The 19,922-nt window shown below is 36.7% G+C and overlaps 2 protein-coding genes across 3 annotated transcripts in view; one reads left to right on the top strand and one right to left on the bottom strand.

The window, feature by feature from the left end:
- Positions 1 to 5,847, bottom strand: part of syk (spleen tyrosine kinase) — a 34,879-nt gene extending 29,032 nt beyond the window's left edge. Inside the window, exon 1 of the mRNA XM_067483250.1 lies at positions 5,658 to 5,847. The gene's annotated coding sequence lies outside the window, so the exon portion shown is untranslated. The remainder of the gene's footprint in view (positions 1 to 5,657) is intronic.
- Positions 5,848 to 7,895: 2,048 nt separating this feature from the next.
- chd1 (chromodomain helicase DNA binding protein 1) overlaps positions 7,896 to 19,922 on the top strand; it is a 42,906-nt gene continuing 30,879 nt past the window's right edge. Inside the window, exons 1-8 of one of the 2 annotated variants that reach the window (XM_067484095.1) lie at positions 7,896 to 8,263; positions 10,287 to 10,401; positions 12,296 to 12,503; positions 13,223 to 13,333; positions 13,428 to 13,624; positions 13,803 to 14,077; positions 15,910 to 16,135; positions 19,057 to 19,157. In XM_067484095.1, coding sequence (XP_067340196.1) covers positions 10,349 to 10,401; positions 12,296 to 12,503; positions 13,223 to 13,333; positions 13,428 to 13,624; positions 13,803 to 14,077; positions 15,910 to 16,135; positions 19,057 to 19,157 — 1,171 coding nt within the window. In that variant the 5' untranslated portion in view covers positions 7,896 to 8,263; positions 10,287 to 10,348. Of the gene's footprint in view, positions 8,264 to 8,533; positions 9,413 to 10,286; positions 10,402 to 12,295; positions 12,504 to 13,222; positions 13,334 to 13,427; positions 13,625 to 13,802; positions 14,078 to 15,909; positions 16,136 to 19,056; positions 19,158 to 19,922 lie in introns of those variants that run through there. The other variant, XM_067484096.1, reaches the window with a different exon arrangement.

Raw genomic sequence — 19,922 nt, 5'->3', positions numbered from 1 at the left:
ATGACACATAGCAAAAAAACTCTAGAACTTTACTGTCATAAGTTCCCATTGGCTCCATTTACATACAAAAGCTTTCCTGTTATTATAAAAGCCCTAAAAGCAAGAACAACCTGCGTCCATGTGCACACCAGTAACTTATTTCTTCAGAAAATGCTTCTTTAATTTTTACGTGTTCTATGAATTTTTTTTCTGACAGCAAACCACAAAACCCATTATGATGCGAAAAACCACCATGTTTTAGCCTTTTATTAACTACGCTCTAATTCTAAATACGCAAATAATAAACAGAACCAACCAAAACAAATTAATAGTTCAAAATCTATCTATCTAAATTTTAAGTAGCTCATTTAAAAACTGGTTGATTTTCTTCATGCTGCAGCAATTTGCATCACATTGTGTTGACACTCTTGCTTAGGTCAAAGTGAAATGGAGAAAAGAATGGTTTGTCAACAACAAAGCAGGAAAGACATTATGCAATACTGTGACATTTTAAATAGGCTACAGGCAGATTTAGTTTCATCTCAAAGGTGAGGTGCTTCAGCTTCGTTTGGAGCTGATGCACTGAGTAGTGGAAAATTTCCCTTCATAATGTGTACTTTACACTCTGGTCTTTGTACTGTCAGCCTACTGTAACTATGTCAAACTGCTCACATCTCTTCCCACTGAAGGAAGTGAACTAGCTTCACTTCCTCAGAGGTTCTTACCGCAGTTGAAGTGTGGCCCTCAAGGTCTATATGTCCATTTTTAACCAAAGAAAATCATCTTAGATGTAACGTTTATTTATTTAAAACTACAACGAATACAAGTACGTGAAATTGAACATGAAATGTACGACTTTAATATAATTTAAGTGTCCTTTTGTGCAGCGCTCTCAGTAAATCCATCTCAATTAAGTGAATTTTTTTTTTTTACAAAATTAGAGAAATTGGTTTTCTGCGGGGTTTCTCCCCTTTAAGTTTTCCAAATTCTACTAACAAATACACCAGTGCTGAAACATTACAACTTACAATAACTTTTGTTCCTATGGCTCCACCTTGTGGAAGAACACTCAACAGGTACATTTTCTTTCCTTCTTACAGTCAAACTAGATGATGGATGGATACGTGTTACTGGCGGCAATTTAAAAAAAATCTTACATTGAATTAAATGAAACTACCCTTAGGAGATTTTCCAGATTTACCCAGTTAATTTAACATGGACAGTTTTATAATCTTTAATATCTGTGATGTATCAGTATCAGATGTGTCCTCTGCAGGACTTTGGCAGTCTTTATCTTTACTGATAAGTTTTGTAGTTCAGAACAATGTTCCCATCATGCCTAGACTGGTCCTGTTGCTGTTCTTAGTGATTCTATCCTTACTCATAGCCAGTGATGAAGAGCCATCATTAAAAGATGCTATCACTTTTACCTGCTTTTCTTTTATTGCTGTGGCAAATCACAATATCTGTGTATGTATACTGAGTTCTTCAAATAATGTGTATTGAAAAACTACCAGTATTATATCTTTGTTTGCAAGATGCTATTCTCTTTTTGCCTCTTTAAATTTTGTGTTTTCTATTATTAGAAATTGTTGTCAACATGTTGTTTTGCAGTGCCTCATTTTCTCATGGAAGACATTTTTATGCAGCACGGGGACATTAGGCCTAAATTATTATTTGACTTTTATTTTTGTTTCTCATAGTTCTTTTAGTTTTAGTAGGGGTGACCATAATGCAGTCTCACTTTGTGCAGTCTGTTATAAACCCTGTAACTAGCACCTGTTTGAATTATCCTAGTCCAATGAACACAAATCAATGTTTGTACATATAGGATGACAACATAGAGCCCAAAGAATCAAGTGTAAAGGGAAAAACATGACACACATTTTCAGAAGCCGGTTAGGGCCTAGAAAATATTTCATGACAAAACCAAGAGGTAGTTAGTATGACAAATAAAAATGAACAAATGACACAGATCAGCTCACTTTTTCTATTTCACATCATATTTTACTTAGCATGGAGAACAGTCTCATCTGCAAGGATGATCAAATCCAACTTTATGCAAAAACAATGACTTTCATATAGATGGAATAGAGACCAGATTTGAGTTATGGGCACTTTCTTGCTTAAAAAAAACTTACTCAGCGAGTCAATTCTGGCATCTTTTAAACGGGTTGTAGTCACACCTGATATCCCAAATATAACTACTTGAAATATTTGCAAATTTGGGATTTTATTTTAAAAGAAAGCCATCAATACTGACCGTATCATTGATTGAGCAATACATGTTCTTCACTAGTGAGGACAAAACAGTCGGCTTCTTTTACTAAATTCTCAAATGTTCCGCAAACACAGGAACTGACTATTTAAAAGAGATTTGAGGAAAAAATTAGCAAACAAGTATCAGTGGAAACTTAAAACAGGGCTTATCTCTTAAAATAAACATAGCAGATTATATCAGGATTTTTCTTCACATTGCACTAAATGCAAAATAAAAACTGGCATCGTCACCCACTGCTTATTTTCATGGTGTACAGTCAAGCATTCCTGGCAGGAGATAGTTTGTCACCTTAATAAAATGTAAATGTTAAAACAGATTTTGATCCTCTGCCTTTACTTATTGACCTACCTAATGTCTCTCTTACCCATGACAAATACAGGGCAAAACTATTCAGCACGGTTTCATTCTGTCCAAGATAATGTATACTCATTGGATAATAGTTAGGAAATCTACTGTTGCGGGACAGAATAATATGAATCCTTCTGCTACTTAACATATCTCACAATCAAAGGATGATATTTATCACAAGGTTTTGGGGTTCCTATCTGACCTAAGTAGACATCTTCTGCATCTCCTCAGCTCTTATTAGAGGGTTCATGTTAAGCTGTACATGTACGTAAATGCAAATGGTAGAGTTAAAAAAACAATTAATACCAGTGCCACCAATCAGTGCCACCAGGAGAGGACAGTTTTTTTAAATAACAAGCCCTGGGATATAAATCGAATAAAAGCCGTGTTTAGTTAGAAGATGGGGGCTTTTAAATCTGAGGACCTTTTATCAGATCAATCAGGTACAAACAAGTTTAGATTTAGAAGGACAGTGAAAATATTTCTAATGACTCATTAGGGACATTTTTCTTTCTAAAAATGCCAGATCACGGAGACAAATAGTTCAAATCGTTTCAAACACAAGAAGCTAACAGCCTCAATCCCATTTTCCAAGGTAATAATTTAAAATCCGCTCGAACTATGACATTATTCATTCCATTTAGCTATAATAACTATATTTTACTACCATCCAGCAAATATAAGAGAAAAGCTAAAGTTAGTTAAGTGGATAGCTAAAATATACATTAGGAAAACTGGAACTTAATAATAAATGTTTTTGCCAAAATAAGCTTTTTATCTTATTTTCAAGTTTTTTTTATAACCAATTGATGATATTATATAGAGCTAAACCAACAGTGTATTTCACTTAATTTAAAAAAGTTAATAATTCGATATTACAAATATTGACAATGTATATAAAATATTTCAAATAATTGGTTTACAATAGAATTAATTTGCAAAGCTGTAGAAGTCATTAAAAGAAATAATTTGCTGTTCCATCCATGCATTTTCCAAACTGTTTATCCTGTTAGGAGTCACAGGGGGTTGGAGCCTGTCCAAGCTGTCATAGGGCAAGAGGTGAGGAACACCCTGGACAGGTCTCCAGTCTATCTCAGGGCCAACACAGAGAGACATACAGAGACAGACAACCATTCCCACATGAATGTAAAACATGGTCACAGTCATATTATATTTTAGTTCTACATTTGTTGTTAGTTTAGCAGTGGTAAAAACTGTCTCTAATATCAAACAAAACACTAAATCCTCATCAGTCTTCTCTGGTAGTGCAACAGCTTCTGGTAGAGTTCAGCAACACCACTTGGACATACCATACAGAGAACTGCAGTACACCATGGTACTAGAACCAGTATTAATAATAATTATTGCCTATTTGTTTAGTTTAGTTATATTTGCTCATGATTGATACAGAGGATGGTGCAAGGTTTCCTGTTGTAAAAAACCAAATTGGTTTTTACTTGGAGCGTATTTGGATTCTAAAGGAAGCCCAATATGTATTATAATTATTGCGTTAGTAATGCAAACCTGAGACACATGTTGATAAAATACAATCTCTTGCGCAAACAGAATCCAACTTTATGTAATCCACCAGCAGGTACTTATTGGTTTGGCTCAGGCACTCACTGTAATTTCACATGCAAACATATAATAACAGGAAAAACTATGAAAATAAAGGGCACCACATCTTGTTCCACACTAAATGGAATGTATTTAAGTAAATGCCGTGCAGTTTAGCAAATGTGGGAAAAATAAATTGTCCTTTGGAATTTAACATATAACCACTAACAAAACTATTTTAGTTAGTGCAGTGAATGTTGGGTCTCCAAAGGTGGACTCCCAACCAAGAAAAGCAGATACTGCTCCAGAGTGCCAGACCCTGAAGGGGTGTGAAGGGGCAATTAATTTGTTGTTATTACAAATGTCTTTGGTCATTTTGATCATAATACATATTCACTGGCCACTTCATTGGGTCCACATGTACAATCTAAAGCAATCCAATACAGTCGTGGTTTTAATTAATTAAGGGGCCAAGACATTAGAACCATCTCTTTGTATAATGCAGTCTAGGACAACTCCACTACACACTATGACCTCGATAATAAACATACAGTAGAATTGTCACTATCAATTGACAATTGTAAAAGTCAAAACATTGTAAAAGTACAATTCCTGTCAGAAGCAGTGTGAAGTGGCCAGTGAGTGTATGTTTCTGTAAAGTACTGACACTGGCAATAAAGGACATTGAGGTGTTTGTGGCATTTTATTGTACATAATGACCTATCTACAAGAACAAAAACAGAACATATATATATATATATATATAGAAAGAGAGAGAGAGAGAGAGAGAGTGCAACTCATGTTTAGCCCAGGGGCCCCAACATGTTAGTCCTAACTTTGCTGCATATTTGCATTTAAGTTATATAAATCATAAATGCTCATAAATGAACTGCGCATTTAGAATAATCTCGGCAACTGATTCCCACATGCATTGATATATATGTACAGGTCCTTTATGGCAGCCATAAGAGGATCATCAGTCTATGAATGATAAGCATCAGGGATGCACCTCTGTGTCTCACCTCCGCATTATTTACGTCGTTAAATTTCTCTAATGGGAAATGGTAAATGGTCTGCACTTATATAGCGCTTTTCTACCTATTGGCACTCAAAGCGCTTTACACTGCTTCTTATTCACCCATTCACACACCGATGGGGGAGCTGCTATGCAGCTGGCCAACACTCACCGGGAGCAACTAAGTTGGGGTTCAGTGTCTTGCTCAAGGACACTTCGATATGTGATCGGAGGAGCCGGGGATTGAACCAACAACTGTGAGATTGGTGGACAACCGCTCTACCTTCCTGCGCCACAGTCGCCCAATAATAAATAAGCTATTCAATTTAACTTGTCTAATTAGCATATAGTAACATTATTTTTCAGTTGTTTCACCTGTCTGGCTAAATATTTTTGCAGCAACCCCTGTGTAGATGTCCTATATATTACATTGCCAGAATGAGGTGGTAAAATCGGTACATGCGTTCATATACTCACCTTCTGAAGTGCAGTTATGGCCACTCGCTCCGTCATCCCATTCTTGTTATACAATGAGGTCGCCTACAACTTTAACATTTTGACAGGACATGAATGTGATTCTGTGGTTTGAACAGGACTGGGAGTATTTCTACAGCTCAGCAAATGCCTCTTACCATTGCTTTTAAAATTGCATTGATGCAGAATATGTGCTTCCGTTCTGGGACTGCTGGATTCCTGGATCACTTCCTATTGGTCCGTAATAATAAACGAAACGTTCAGCCAGCCAATGATGCTCCTTCAAACAATATGCTGCGCTGTCATATTTCAATTAGGTCTAGAGACGCTGTGGTATGGTTTTATTAATAACAATATCAATAACCACAAGAATATATACGCACGTATAATACAGGCAAATATAGCACACGTCCATATAACATAGCAGCTCCCCCATCGGTGTGTGATTGTGAATGTGATTGGGTGAATCGCTGAATGAAAACCAGCGTAAAGGGCTTTGAGTGCCAATAGGTAGAAAAGCGCTATGTAAGTGCACATCATTTACAAGTCATCAAACTGGTTTTCTATGGCTTTAGTTTAGAAACTGGTTTTAAACCCCCCTCCTATATATTGAAATATGTCTCTGCTTCTAGCTGAAAAAATCCACCAGATGAAATCAGTTGGAGGAATTTTTCATCATTAGGTGTTTAAGATTATGTCATCTGTGGACCTCTAGAAAAGCAGGTTGATCATGATTAGAAACTCCATGGTGTGAGCAACAAGACAACATTATCTGAACTGAAGGTTCGTCCGAGTGATGTCATCTAGAGGTGTTTTTCTGCCAGAAGTAGAGTAATATTTTAATGTAGGAAAGTCATTCACATTTACTACTCAAACTAGACCCAAAAAATTAAAGTTCAGTATCCGTGAAGGCATCTTTTAAGATAATAGGCGGATGGATGGAGGGTGTATATTGTATTTATTGGACAAATTAATTTGATAAACAATAGGAGTAGTTGTATATTTGTTTTTTGTACCAAGCATAGTATAAAATTAAGTAACATTTTTACCTTCAGAACTTCTTAAAGAAGTACTATATCTGTATTCACATGGGTTTCACTGATCATATAATTAAAAGTCTGAATAATAACAATAATAATAATAATAATAATAATACATTTTTATAAGCACCTTTCATGACACTCAAAGTCACCATACAGATAAAAGCAAAATATAATTATATTACAATTAAATTCAGACAAATCCAAAAGGTCACCAAACAGATAAAAGCATGACATTTGAGATTTTAACCACCTAATGGATCATCCTTTAAATAAATCAGCAGCAAATGGTAAATGTTCTGCACTTATATAGCGCTTTTCTACCTATTGGCACTCAAAGCGCTTTACACGGCTTCTTATTCACCCATTCACACTCACAATCACACACACACACTCATACACTGATGGGGGAGCTGCTATGCAGCTGGCCAACACTCACCGGGAGCAACTAAGTTGTGGTTTAATGTCTTACTCAATGACAATTCAGCATGTGACCGGAGGAGCCAGGGTTCAAATTAACAACTGCGAGATTGGTGGCCAACCGCTCTACCTTCCTGCGCCATAGTCGCAGTCAGCAGATGGCAGTACTTTACCAGATACAGGTCATTTTTACAAGCTGAACAAGAACTGTGATCAACATAATCTTCAATTTTAGTTCAGTTCATTTAATTTCAAATGGAACCAATATGATCCTCACTGACATGATGGAATTATATATTCCTATGGGATAAAATTACCTTTCACTTATTGTTTCTAAAGTTATGCAAGTGATTGCTTTCAATGAGGTGGGGATAACCAAATTATTAGATTCTGAATTTAGTTTTGGAAATTTTGCTTCTTAATGCCTTTTCTGTATGAAAACATGCTATTCAGAAAAGGCTTCATTAGCACACAAATACCCGCAAACCCACTGTTAAAATTAGTTTTAGGATACTGAAGATTAGATATCAGGCAGAACAAAGTAAATTAATGAATAACCACTGGGGAGTGTAACTTTTCACTCGGATTTAACTTGAAATGACATTAATTAAAATTAGCCTTTTCGTGTAAACCAGGTAATCACGTTAATCCCCGCACATTATTGATGTATAACGTTTTTGTTTTAACACGCCATCCATTTTTGTACAAAACATTATCCGCTGTCAGATGTTTGCTGCTGTATGTTGTGACTAACTGAGTCGTTACGTCACTGCCCGGGGTTTCCTAGTGAAGTGAAGCTTATGGCATCATGGCGGAGGCCGGTTGTTGGAAGACCCTGGATTGAAACGCCAGTTCTCTATAATCGCTTCTAACCAATGAGTATTTGACTTTGTTTAATATTAAAATAAGAAAGGGGACTTATTCCATTTTTAGACAGAGAGGGAACAACATTGTACCACTCGTACCGAACTGAGTCGTTCGGGGCTGCTCTCCCTAACTGGGAGCTAGCTACAGTTAGCTAGTTAGTTGGCTTATGGTAACGTTAGCTATCAGCGGCTACGAACGCTAGCTCATTACTTAAATAAAAGAAGAAAGGACCTCTGGAGTGGAAGGACGGATTTAGACACCCATTGCATTGGAGTTTCACAGGTATTGTAACTTAAAAGGAAATTGTACAGTGGGGTTTTACTTATCCTATAGTACAGAGAGAAAGTAAGCTAATGTTGATGGGCAAAAAGCCGCGAGAAGTGAACAGTGAATGAAAACAAGATGGAAGAGGGTGAAGTTAGGTTAGCAAATTTGGTTTTGTAGGTTTAATATTGAATACTATATATGTGTGACACACTGGTGTGGTTCATGAATCGTCTTTTATCACAGATGATAAAACATGAATGGTTAATGCCAAACATTGAGTATTATAATAAAGTGAACCTTCCACTGGTTCCAGGCTAAGCTTAAGTAGTTAGCACAAAGTTTTTATTTAGTTAGCTTCCGTGCTAGCCTCGTGTTTCATAACGTTAGCTGGCTAACGTTGCTTTCCTTGACAACCCCAGTAAACGCTGGTCTGTCTTTCATCATAAATGAATGTTTATTGAACTCACGTTGAAAGAATTTAGCGTTAATAAGTCTGACTTACGTGGTTGCGGTTCCTGTTCTGGGATTATGACTATCTTTTATTGTTAGTAATGACGTTATTTTCCAGGAGAATCAGAAGGCTAGCATAAAAGTTAGCAAACAGCAGGGTAGCGTTATACTCGGTATACTGTAGCAATAACGTGGTAAACATTAATCAAGTTGATGGTTGTGTTAATGCCGATTGCTGTGGACTTCAGTTCTACGTTTAATATCAAAATGAAATACTGACTGACGCGTTGGGTGTCCTGCATTAATTAACGTTATTGCTAACGTACCCCGCCAATAGCTAAAGCTGGCGTCATTAGCTCCTATTAGCTATTGGGCTACTAGCTAAACTGTAGCCACAGGGAGACCAACAGATACCCCGAATAAATGACATGAAAGTTGGTATCGAGATGTGTAACCCTGACTGAGGTCAGTGTTTTTTTAGCGTTTAGAATGCCCAACGTGTTAAACGAAAACATGAAAACACGCAGTTGCTCCACAGGGCCGAGAGGCCTCAGTGGTGAAGAAAGAAATGCATCCAAGTAATATGCTACGTTAACAGCAACCATCCGCTCAACTCCGGCTGTTCCAGGTTGAACTTGTTTCTTAACTTGGAGCTTTTCTCTACATGTTCAGTAAAACACGTTGGGTGTTTGGCAGTCACCGTTCCGAGAAAATGTAAGATACAAAAATTGACTTATGAATTTATGACAGTTGAAGCCTTTGTAAGGTTTATACTATGGGACAGTATATTTCTAGTTGATTTTATTGGCCTAAGTAATATAACCAGCATTGTGTTGTTTGCAATCTAGAATAACATTTCAACACAATTTTGTAGATCCTCAGAGCATATTACTGATGAAAAGGGTGTAACTGAGATGAAATTACAATATGATACTGTCACAATATTTTGCTCATACGTGCAACACTAGAGAATCAGCGACACAACACAATCAAGACAATAATAAATCACAATATCTACAAAAATGATCAAAGACTTTTTTTTTTAAATATCACAATTTAATATATGTACATGATGTACACATTTGCAAATTTGCTTTCATAATTATGCATGATGGCCAGCAAGATCTTTATGCATATTATTATTGTTCCAATTGCCATTATGTTTTTTTTCAGTTGGAGTATTTTTGTTTTATTCTTAATGTCATCAGTATAAAATATAAAGTGCATTCAAATTTGAAGGGCTGAAAAGAAGTTTGCTTCATAAGAACATCATGCTTTTTTTAATTTATAGATCCTTTATTTTTTTGAGAAGCGACAAGGACTCTGAGTTAGAATGGCTTTAGTAAGCTAAAGTGTTAAACGGGCCTACTTTCACTTTAGATCTGTTGTACATTTAAACAAAGTAAATATTAGTGCTTGGTGGCAGTGTAATAATAACATCTTGCAAACGGACATACTTGATTTTGTTGTGCCACATCCTTACTGCTTTGAAAATATACTATAATTGAAAAATTTGCAGTTTTGACAAGGTTGTACTGGCATTTCCTAGAGTATTTCCCTTGTTGTTAATATACAAGTTTTCTTGCAGATTAACCACGTGGAACACAATACTACAGGCTGCAAGGCAGAGCCCATATTTTGGACTTAAATATGGCTGGACGCAGTGAGGATGAAAGTGTAAGCAACAGCAGTGGAGAATCCAGGTAAATCGCCTTGTTTTTCATATAAGGACATCACAATGGCGTTGAGTAAATTGGTATTAGTATCCATATACCTTTATTTTACTTCTCTCCCTTTTCTGTATTGGCATCCTGCCTTTGTGTGTGTTTACATTGAAATGTGTCATTTCTAAAATTGCAGGGTGATGTCTATTGTTATGATACTGTTTTGCTAAAGTGGCAGCAGTATCTGCTAATCTTAACAAGTTAAGATGTGGATTTAGCTCAGTGCCAGGTAATTCGACTCTAAACACAGTTTCTACACACAGAAATTTACTTGGCTAAATTGAACTGTGAGATGACATTGTGTTGTGGGATAAAACACGAACTTTTCCTGTACTCTCAGCTTTGGTGGCACTTGCATGGCATTAGCACCCTTGTTTTAGCAAAGAAAAAGGCTATGGTTGTGTTTTTAAACAGTGGTGTCTAAAATACATACAACACTGTTTCAGTGTCTACAGTGTTTTCTGCAGAACATGATTAATCTTGTGGTGGCCTCCGTCTTTGCAATGAATTTGCTTTCAGTGTTTTAGCAGAAGTGGACTGAATATTATTCATATGTTGTTCATATTGTTTGTGTTTACTAGGGCTGAAAGATATGGGCAAATATTTGTTTAGTTTTTTTACAAAAGCAATATTGCAATTGCCATTCAATATGCGATTTATTTTTTTCCCCCTAAATTGTTCCTTTGTTATTGTGTATTATGCATTATTCAATGCATATAAGCTATAATTGAAAAGATCCTATTGTAGCACAGAATCCTTTCATCATATAAAGTACTGTTTAATGTTGGCTGCACACATACACAAGCATGTGGACACAAACATGCAATAGAAAATATCACCTAAACAAACATCACTTTATATTTTTCCTACCAACTCTCCATTTCTAACACATCCTGTGAGATTCTGAAACTGATGCCTGGTTACTAGAGAAGAAGTCTCACTTTGCTTTAAGATTTTCTGGGACTAGAGGGCTACTTAGTTTACTCTAATTGTTCTGAGAGCTTACTTAAAAGAGGCTCTTTGGCTGTCACTTACAATTGCAACATATCCTGTTACAAGTTATATTAATGCATAAGCACACATATAGGTGAAACCTGGGACCATAAGTGCAAGTCATTGACAGTGTTGTTGAAGAGGTCGGTGTAACGATCCGCTAGTATTTTCCAATTGTCTTGTTGCTGTTTCTAAGAAAAACTATCAGGTCAGATTAGCTGTCACTAGCTAATGATAATCCTATGGTTAAGACTAATGTAATGCCAAAATGCAACTTGTTCACGGTGGGTGTCTGTGCTCTTTACAATCAAGTGGAAAAAACAACTTCCAAACTGTACAAATCGAACATGGTTTATTAGAGGTAGATTTATCACTCTGTAACACCTCTGGGGAAAAACTAGATTGAATTAAGCAGTTTTGTGGCCCCAGCGTTCTATGAATACGATGTTTTCTTTTGCAAAACCATCATCTGATCTCACATCAGCAATTAGAATCTCCCAGGTAAAAGAAATGATTCATATGATTTTAAATAAATCAAACAGATCAACTTTTAATTCAGAATTAGGAAAATGGTGTGTAACAAGACATTAGGTTGTCAATGTGTTTATGTGATAATACAGTTTTTAATAAGATTTTTTCTGCAGCTTTAAATACGGTCTATTTATTCATACATTTTTTACTGACACACATTTCTTTTGAAGATGGATTCAGTTCAAACTTATCTAATTGTTTGGTAGTAACCATAGGTTTTGAACACTAGTAAAACTTTCAATCAAAGCTCTTTTCAACCTAGAGATTTTTGAGTTTTATTCGATCAATCATTTGATTTGTGAATAATTATTCCATATGTTTCTTTGATGTTTCTCCTAATGTGTGATAGTAACTCTGATGATGAATCGGGTTCTGGATCAGGCTCAGCATCAGGATCTGGCTCAGGATCCAGTTCTAGCTCCTCTAGCAGCAGCAGCCAGTCAGGAAGCAGTGACTCAGGAAGTGGCTCAGACTCTGGCAGCCAGTCAGATTCTGACACAGAAAAATCTAAGGAGAAGATGGAACCGCCACATAAGTCAAACATTGATGGAGCTGAGGTAAAGAAATGTGATTTCTAACAAACTTCATCTGTACATGTGGGCATTAAGCATTATGTTAACTACAAAGATTATTTTGTGTGGTCACCTTGACAGTGCATAACATCTTTGTTTGTCAAACTGTACCACGGTGTCTTTGGATCCTTAGTCTTAAATGCCTTAAAATTTATTTATTTAAATTTAAGGCTACAAAATTTTATTTTATTTTTTGCACAGATTACCATCTTCTTTACCGATTTTTATCTCAAGGTAACAGCATTCAGGAGTTGAACCATTTAGCCTGTATCATATTTAATTCAATGACAGGATCAAAGAGTATTTTTGTAGTATTTGTTACAAAGACACAAAGAGTAGGATTTAAGTATTGGGAAAATAATATAAATATCTCACTTAGCCTTGCATTTCATTTTTTTTGCTGTGGAGAATGCATTACATTGTTTTTGTGTATACCTTTTTAAAAAATTAAATTAAACGTGATTTTAAAAAGTGCACATATCGTGTAAACTCTGCATTTCTTTGATTCTTTGCAACACTGTCTAATGCAGGGAACAGTATGTAGAAATTTGAAATTGACCGATGACCTGATTAAATATATTTTTAGAACACCATTAGTAGCACATATTTTTCTGTGTTTAATGTAGTTGGCAGCCACTGTTAGGAAAGCATCTCAACCTGTTAACATATTTTTGCAAAGCTTACTCTTCATTTATTGATTGCAGTTCTGGAAGTCCAACCCAAGTATTCTTGCAGTGCAACGATCTGCTATGCTCAGGAAACAGCAGCAGCAACAGCAGCAAAGACAAAGCTCCTCAAATAGTGGATCTGATGAGGTTTGTTTTATCCAAATAACAATAGAGAGCTATTATTTAGTTATCATTTAGTGATGTTCATAAAGCTTCTGTCTTTGCTGATACTCTGTTCTAGGACTCATCCAGTAGCGATGAGTCTGACACATCAAGTGGATCCAAAAGGAGGAAAAATTCAGGCTCCTCTGGCTCTGAATCAGGGTCTGCATCGGGAAGTGGGTCTGGATCTGATTCATCGGTAGAGGACAACAGTGACGAAACTGCATCGGACTATGAACCCAGTCACAAAATCAAAAGCAAAAAACCCCCAACCAAGTAAGTGAAGAGTCGCCTCTTGCCAGCTGCAATTTATTTATTTATTTTTGGGGTTAGATTATTTTCTTAAATTACCTACTATATGCTAGTCAATCACGTCATACCTTTAGATTTACAATCTATAAGGATGTAGTGTGATTTATCTTGGTACCTGCATTATTAATTTTTCTCTTATCAGGATGAATTTTCGAAATGGAAAGAAAAGTAGCAACCAGAGGAAGAAAGCCCAGAAGTGTTCATCCTCTGATGATGAGGATGATAACTGCAAGAAGATAGAATCTTCAGGGCCACGGCGCCAGGCCACAGTAAACATCAGCTACAAGGAGGATGAGGAGCTAAAGACAGATTCAGATGACCTTGTGGAAATTCTGGGTGAAGATGTCCCACAGCCTGAGGAAGATGAATTTGAAACACTGGAGAGAGTGATGGACAGCAGAATAGGAAGGAAAATGGGTAAGAACCACAGTGACAAGATTAATTTTGTCATTCTGTTCTAGCAAAGGCTGTGGATAGGAATTTAGCCTAGTGTGGAATTTCAAGTGTATCACCAAATTTTGAGAGGTGTTGGAATAAGTTCCATTAAAATGCCCATTTTTACTAGTAGTTTCTTACCTATTCAGGAGAAAAAGCCTATTCTGCTTTATGTCTTAAGCTCATTTTGGGCCCTTAGTTGTTTGTATCTTTTAATGACATCTCTGGCATTCACCCACATCATATTACTTCTCTGGTCATGAAGCTTTTCAGAAGGATGCCAAGGAGTTTTAGGTTGGGTTGAATCTGTCTCTAGTGATACAGTTTGTTTGCTGGCTTCCATGGCTGCTGCATACTGCACTTATCATTTCATTATTGGCTTACAGACATTCACATAATATGGTTAAATGTATTTGGAGTAACCAAAAAGACCTTTTTTCCTGAGCCTCATCAGAAGCAGTTAAACTGTTGATTACATTTCAGGACTTGACATTAATGCCGTCCTGTCAAGTGTAAAATAAATAAAAAATAAATAAATAAACAAGGCACCTTTGACAATAAAGACAGTTATCTTAAAGTGCATGAAATTTGCACTAAAAACTTAAATAGAGTTTATAAATATAATTTGTGTTCTGAGTTCCAAAAAAAGATGCCAAAAAATAAATATATTTAAAAAATTATTAAATTAAAAATTATTATTATTTATGAAAAATTATAAATAAAAAATAAAGTTTGTGGAGCAGCCTCTTGTCTCTCTATAAGCGAGGGTGGAGCTTAGCCAAGTGTCCCTGGCAGCAGCAGAAAAGAAGGAGGCAGTAAAGGGAATGTCAAACTTACTCTTCCCCTCCAGTGGATGAGAACGGGGCTCATTAAGGTGCATGCAAGAAAAACAGTTAAAGGACAAAAATAAGAAATTATCAAAACATTAACTTTGTACTCAGTAATGTGAAAAAGAGCGATGATTGCAGCTCTGCCCCTAGTTCCCAATGGAAATGGTGTTTGAACCAATGAGTGATGATGTACCTTTATAGGTTTACCAGCTGTCAGCACACTAGGTGGTTAAAATCAGCTCCAAAATTGACCTTTGACCCTTATTTCCTTACTATATGTACATTGTCGAATGCTTTGTAGCTATCTATTATCCTGAAAAAATAGCAGCAGAAACTCTGGATCATGTATTTGATTGCATTTATACTGTGACTGTGGTGCAGGAAGGTAGAGCGGTTGTCCACCAATCTCACACTTGTTGGTTCAGTCCCCGGCTCCTCCGGTCAATTGTTGAAGTGTCCTTGAGCAAGACACTGAACTCCAACTTAGTTGCTCCCGGTGAGTGTTGGCCAGCTGCATAGCAGCTCCCCCATCGGTGTATGAATGTGTTTGTGTGTGAATGGGTGAATAAGAAGCAGTGTAAAGCGCTTTGAGTGCCGATAGGTAGAAAAGCTGTATATAAGTGCAGACCATTTATATCAGCTGCTGGTTTTACAGGAATAGATTTTTCACTCTGTTTTGTCCAACATGATGGTCCAGTGGTGCTACTGAATAATTCCTCACTAGCTCACAGTGTTATGCTACAAACAGCAGTATTGTTTTGAACTCTGTTTCACCACCAACCTGCAGAGAACTTTGTGCAGTTAAAGTTTGCAAGCAGATGTAGAATGATGTAACATGACCTAATTGCTATGATTTACCTGCAATGAGATTGTGGACACTAAAATTGATAACAATCTACGATCCTCATGTATCCTAGTGCTAGTTCTAAAGATAAAAAATTATGTTACAGTGTGTATTTTTTGTTTGTTTGTTTTTCATAATAGCAACAGGAAGTGCAACTACTGTATATGCTGTAGAAGCAGACGGGGACCCTAATGCCAACTTTAATCCCAGCAAAGACACTGGAGATATCCAGTATTTGATAAAGTGGAAAAACTGGGCCCATATCCACAACACCTGGGAGACGGAGGACACACTGAAGTTACAGAATGTTAAGGGTATGAAGAAACTGGACAATTTCAAGAAGAAGGAACAGGAAAAAAAGAAATGGTAAGAGCCACTTTATTTATTCAGTAGGGCTGGCAGTGTATACCACTGACATCGCTGTAATACTTGAGACCTCTTTGTAACTCAGAATTGGCTGATCATAACTGGCAATGGGTGCTTTTCTAAGTACTTAAGACACCTGTCCTGAAGGGTTTGAATTGGTGTTTCACCTAGAAAATGTCTCATGCATGGTGGCAAGAGGATGTCAGAGTCAAGTAAAAGAGTATTAATAAGATGTAATTATTGCATGCAAATAATTTCTCCTGTATATTTCACTGTGATGCCCTCTGCAATGTTCCTGCTATACGTGGCTGCTTATGCGTAATTTTGGGCGACTGTGGCGCAGGAAGGTAGAGCGGATGTCCACCAATCTCACAGTTGTCGGTTCAATCCCCATGTTGAAGTGTCTTTGAGCAAGACAATGAACCGCAACCCCAACTTAGTTGCTCCTGGTGAGCGTTGGCCAGCTGCATAGCAACTCCCCCACTGGTGTATGAGTGTGTGTGTGTTATTGTGTGTGTGTGAATGGGTGAATAACTAGCAGTGTAAAGTGCTTTGAGTGCCAATAGGTAGAAAAGTGCTATAGAAGTGCAGAACATTTACCGTTACCATTTTAGATACGACTGAATACTCCTACTAATCAAAATTATCAGTTAAGAAGGACAATGTACAACTGTACTATTTTCATAAATATTGCTTATTAAAAACAAAATTATAATAAAAACAAGTTTAATACATTTCCTTTTAAAACGAGTTTAAATCTGAGGTCAACAAATTGGAAATTACTGTGGGTAGTCTGATATATCAGATGCAAAATTAAACATCCCATTAATATAATTTACTTTGAGGTATGTATGTACATGGTTTCACAGCACAAAACCATATTGTCAGAGCTAATTTAACTGCTCTTCATTGTAAACATTACATGCATCCAGTTTGGCCTGTGCATATTTTTGACCATGGGCTACACACGCAGATGTGTGCAGACACACATCCCTGAGGAGCAGACAAGAGAAATGTGCACTTCAGTTGTGTTCGTGCAAAATTCTTCCTCTAGGGTTATGTGGAGGTGTGATCATGTTTGTTTATGTTTTAGAAAGTAAGCGATGAGTAAGAAAAGAAGGTTTGAGTTCTCTGATTTATGGATTTGTTCTTCCAAACACCAATCCCTCTTTTCATTCACTCACTATATCACTCTGCCTCTGCTCTCGCTCTAACAGAGCTGGAGAGGAGGGGCAATTAATAGTGCATTTAAGGATAGGACCAAACAAATTAGACGGCTTATAATAAGTCAACTTTAAAAAAAAAAGAAAGGGGGGGGTGAAGTGGATATAGGACGAGCAGGGAAATTTGGGCACAACCTCAACAAAACGGCTCTTGGATCCCTTAAAACCTACCTGTGAGACATTAAAAGGAAGCAGATCAGTCGTAAACAACATCACTTGACTTAAAAATTATTTTTTGTTTTTTGCCTGTCAAAATGTATATATTTATTTATTGGATTCATTTTTTAACATTAGTTCTTGTTTGATTTGTTCATTGCCTACGGCTGACAGTTTTTAAACTTTGCCCAGATTTGTTTTCCCCTTTTTCCTCTGTTTGCATAACAAAAAATACAAATAATTAAAAAAACAAATTGCATTAAGGAAAACTAAATGAATTTAAACCAGATTACTATTAATTTATATTTATTTGGCAGACCACCAGAACTTTCTCATCTTTTAAGATTTGTAGTAAATTGCTTTCGCTTTAGCTTGTTCATATTAATCAGTGATTTGCCAACAAGCTCACTGTGAATAACTTGATGGTGGTTGGGAGATTGTGAGTAAAGCTGATAATACCGATATTCTTATATTTTTACTTGTTCAGCATGTGCGCTGTCAGTGATTGGCCTGAATAATGTCTGATCAGACGTATAATCGGAGTTTATCAAAGTGCTTCTTCCACTCTCGGTTCCAGTATCCCCAGTTCAGGCCAGCACTTCTCCTGTCCTGCCAAACATGGCCTGAGTTGTCAAAGCAATGAGTTGTCAAATAATTTGTCCGGACCTTCTTGAACAAACTGAAAGTTCTTCTCTACAGCTTCCCAAAACTCCAACACCCAGGCCCCTTTCAAGAGTCTAACCCAGAGCCTTCAAGAAGATTGGATACTCTGAAATGCTATTTGCACAGAAAAGGCCTTTCTTCCAGCGACCTATAGTTGCAGGGTATCAGAACTCTCATTCCCTGTGGAAAAGCTGGGGGTTTGTGAGTATCCCTAAATACGCTCTAGAGACCATTGGGCATCTCTAAGAGTTTGCTTTCAGAGACAGCACTGTGCATGGAGGAGAGCCCAGTTACACCTAGTCGATACCATTAATTTGTTCTGGGTGACAACCTGATCTGTGCACACTGTAGCAACACACTACACTAAGCATTATTGGTTGATATTGAATCGTTTAATCTACTTTTGCAGAAGGCAAACTATTAAGACCAGTATGAATGATGGGGAAACAAATTTTGACACTGAATTATTTTGGCTGTTTCTAATGAACAGCACCAGTATGTAAGATGTTGTCAATTCTCCTAACTTGTTTATGTGACTTTTGTGCTGCTTGGTGATACATTCACAAAAAACGTTTTTTCTGCATCACCAAATTCACAAATGTTCAGAAACACAATACTGCTGAGCTGATAAAACCCAGTCTTGATCTTAAATGTCTGTATCTCTTTTCCTGCAGCAATTTACTTGTTTAAAGATATTCAATTGTTTTTTTTGTTTTTTGTTTTTTTATTGAAATCTTTAATTTCTGAAATCCAAAGTTTAGTTTATTATGCTCTGAGTGTGCATACTAAGTCTCTGTTTGGCCCATATTATGAATAGAATACAAACTTGTGCTTAATAAATTCATAGTTTTTTTTTTCTTCTTTTTCCCCTTTCACCAGGTTAAAGGCAGCTTCACCAGAGGATATTGAATATTTCAATTGCCAGGAAGAAATGATGAATGACCTACATTCACAGTACCAGCTAGTTGAGCGAATCATAGGTAAGTTTCTATAGTGCTTTCATTTGTGGGTTGAATGAAGCAGTTTACTCTGAATATGCAGTGGCTTCAGGATGTTTTCAGACCTTTTTGCACAAAACTGACTTTGATTCTGGTATAATGTTCAACACATTTGCAGTTACAACGCTAAAGGTTCAGTGTTCAGTTGGTAGATTGGCTGCCTACCAATCATAAGGTCAGAGGTTTGCGCCCTGCTCTTCCCGACCACATGTTGTCTCTGGGCAAGACACTGAACCCCCTGTTCCACAGCCTGTGCCGGTCCCAAGCTCAGTAGAAATTTAGGAGGGTAGATAAATGCTGTTACAATTGAAATCGTTGTCAAGTCAGCATTCCAGCCTGATTGTGATGACCCATTGAGTCACCAAGTCACCGTAAATAAACTATTCAATACTAATAGTGCACCAGTGCAAATATTTTAATTGTAAAGTACATTATTAAAATAAAAGGACAATAAAAAGTAGTGTTGTCTCATTACCAAATTTTTCCAGACTGAGTACAAGTACTTACTTTTGAGTACTTGCTGATACCAACTGCTAATACAAGCGCTAAACTGTTTTGCTTCTAGTATGAATTGCTGAACATTAAAATCCTCATTAATCCACTGCACAGTTAAGCAAAACCCACAAGAATGGAAATGTTTGTGTGTTCTCCTCCCAAAAACAAGTATGGTGACAGCCACAGTTTTAAATAGAGCACCAAGAACAAAAGAAAAACAAATGGTAACAAAGCACAGATCCTGGATGGAGA

This window comes from Channa argus, chromosome 18 (genome assembly GCF_033026475.1).
Source record: "Channa argus isolate prfri chromosome 18, Channa argus male v1.0, whole genome shotgun sequence".
NCBI classification, from domain to species: Eukaryota; Metazoa; Chordata; class Actinopteri; order Anabantiformes; family Channidae; genus Channa; species Channa argus.
The sequence above is the reverse complement of the archived record's forward strand: the minus strand, read 5'-3'. Positions and strand labels throughout refer to the sequence as shown.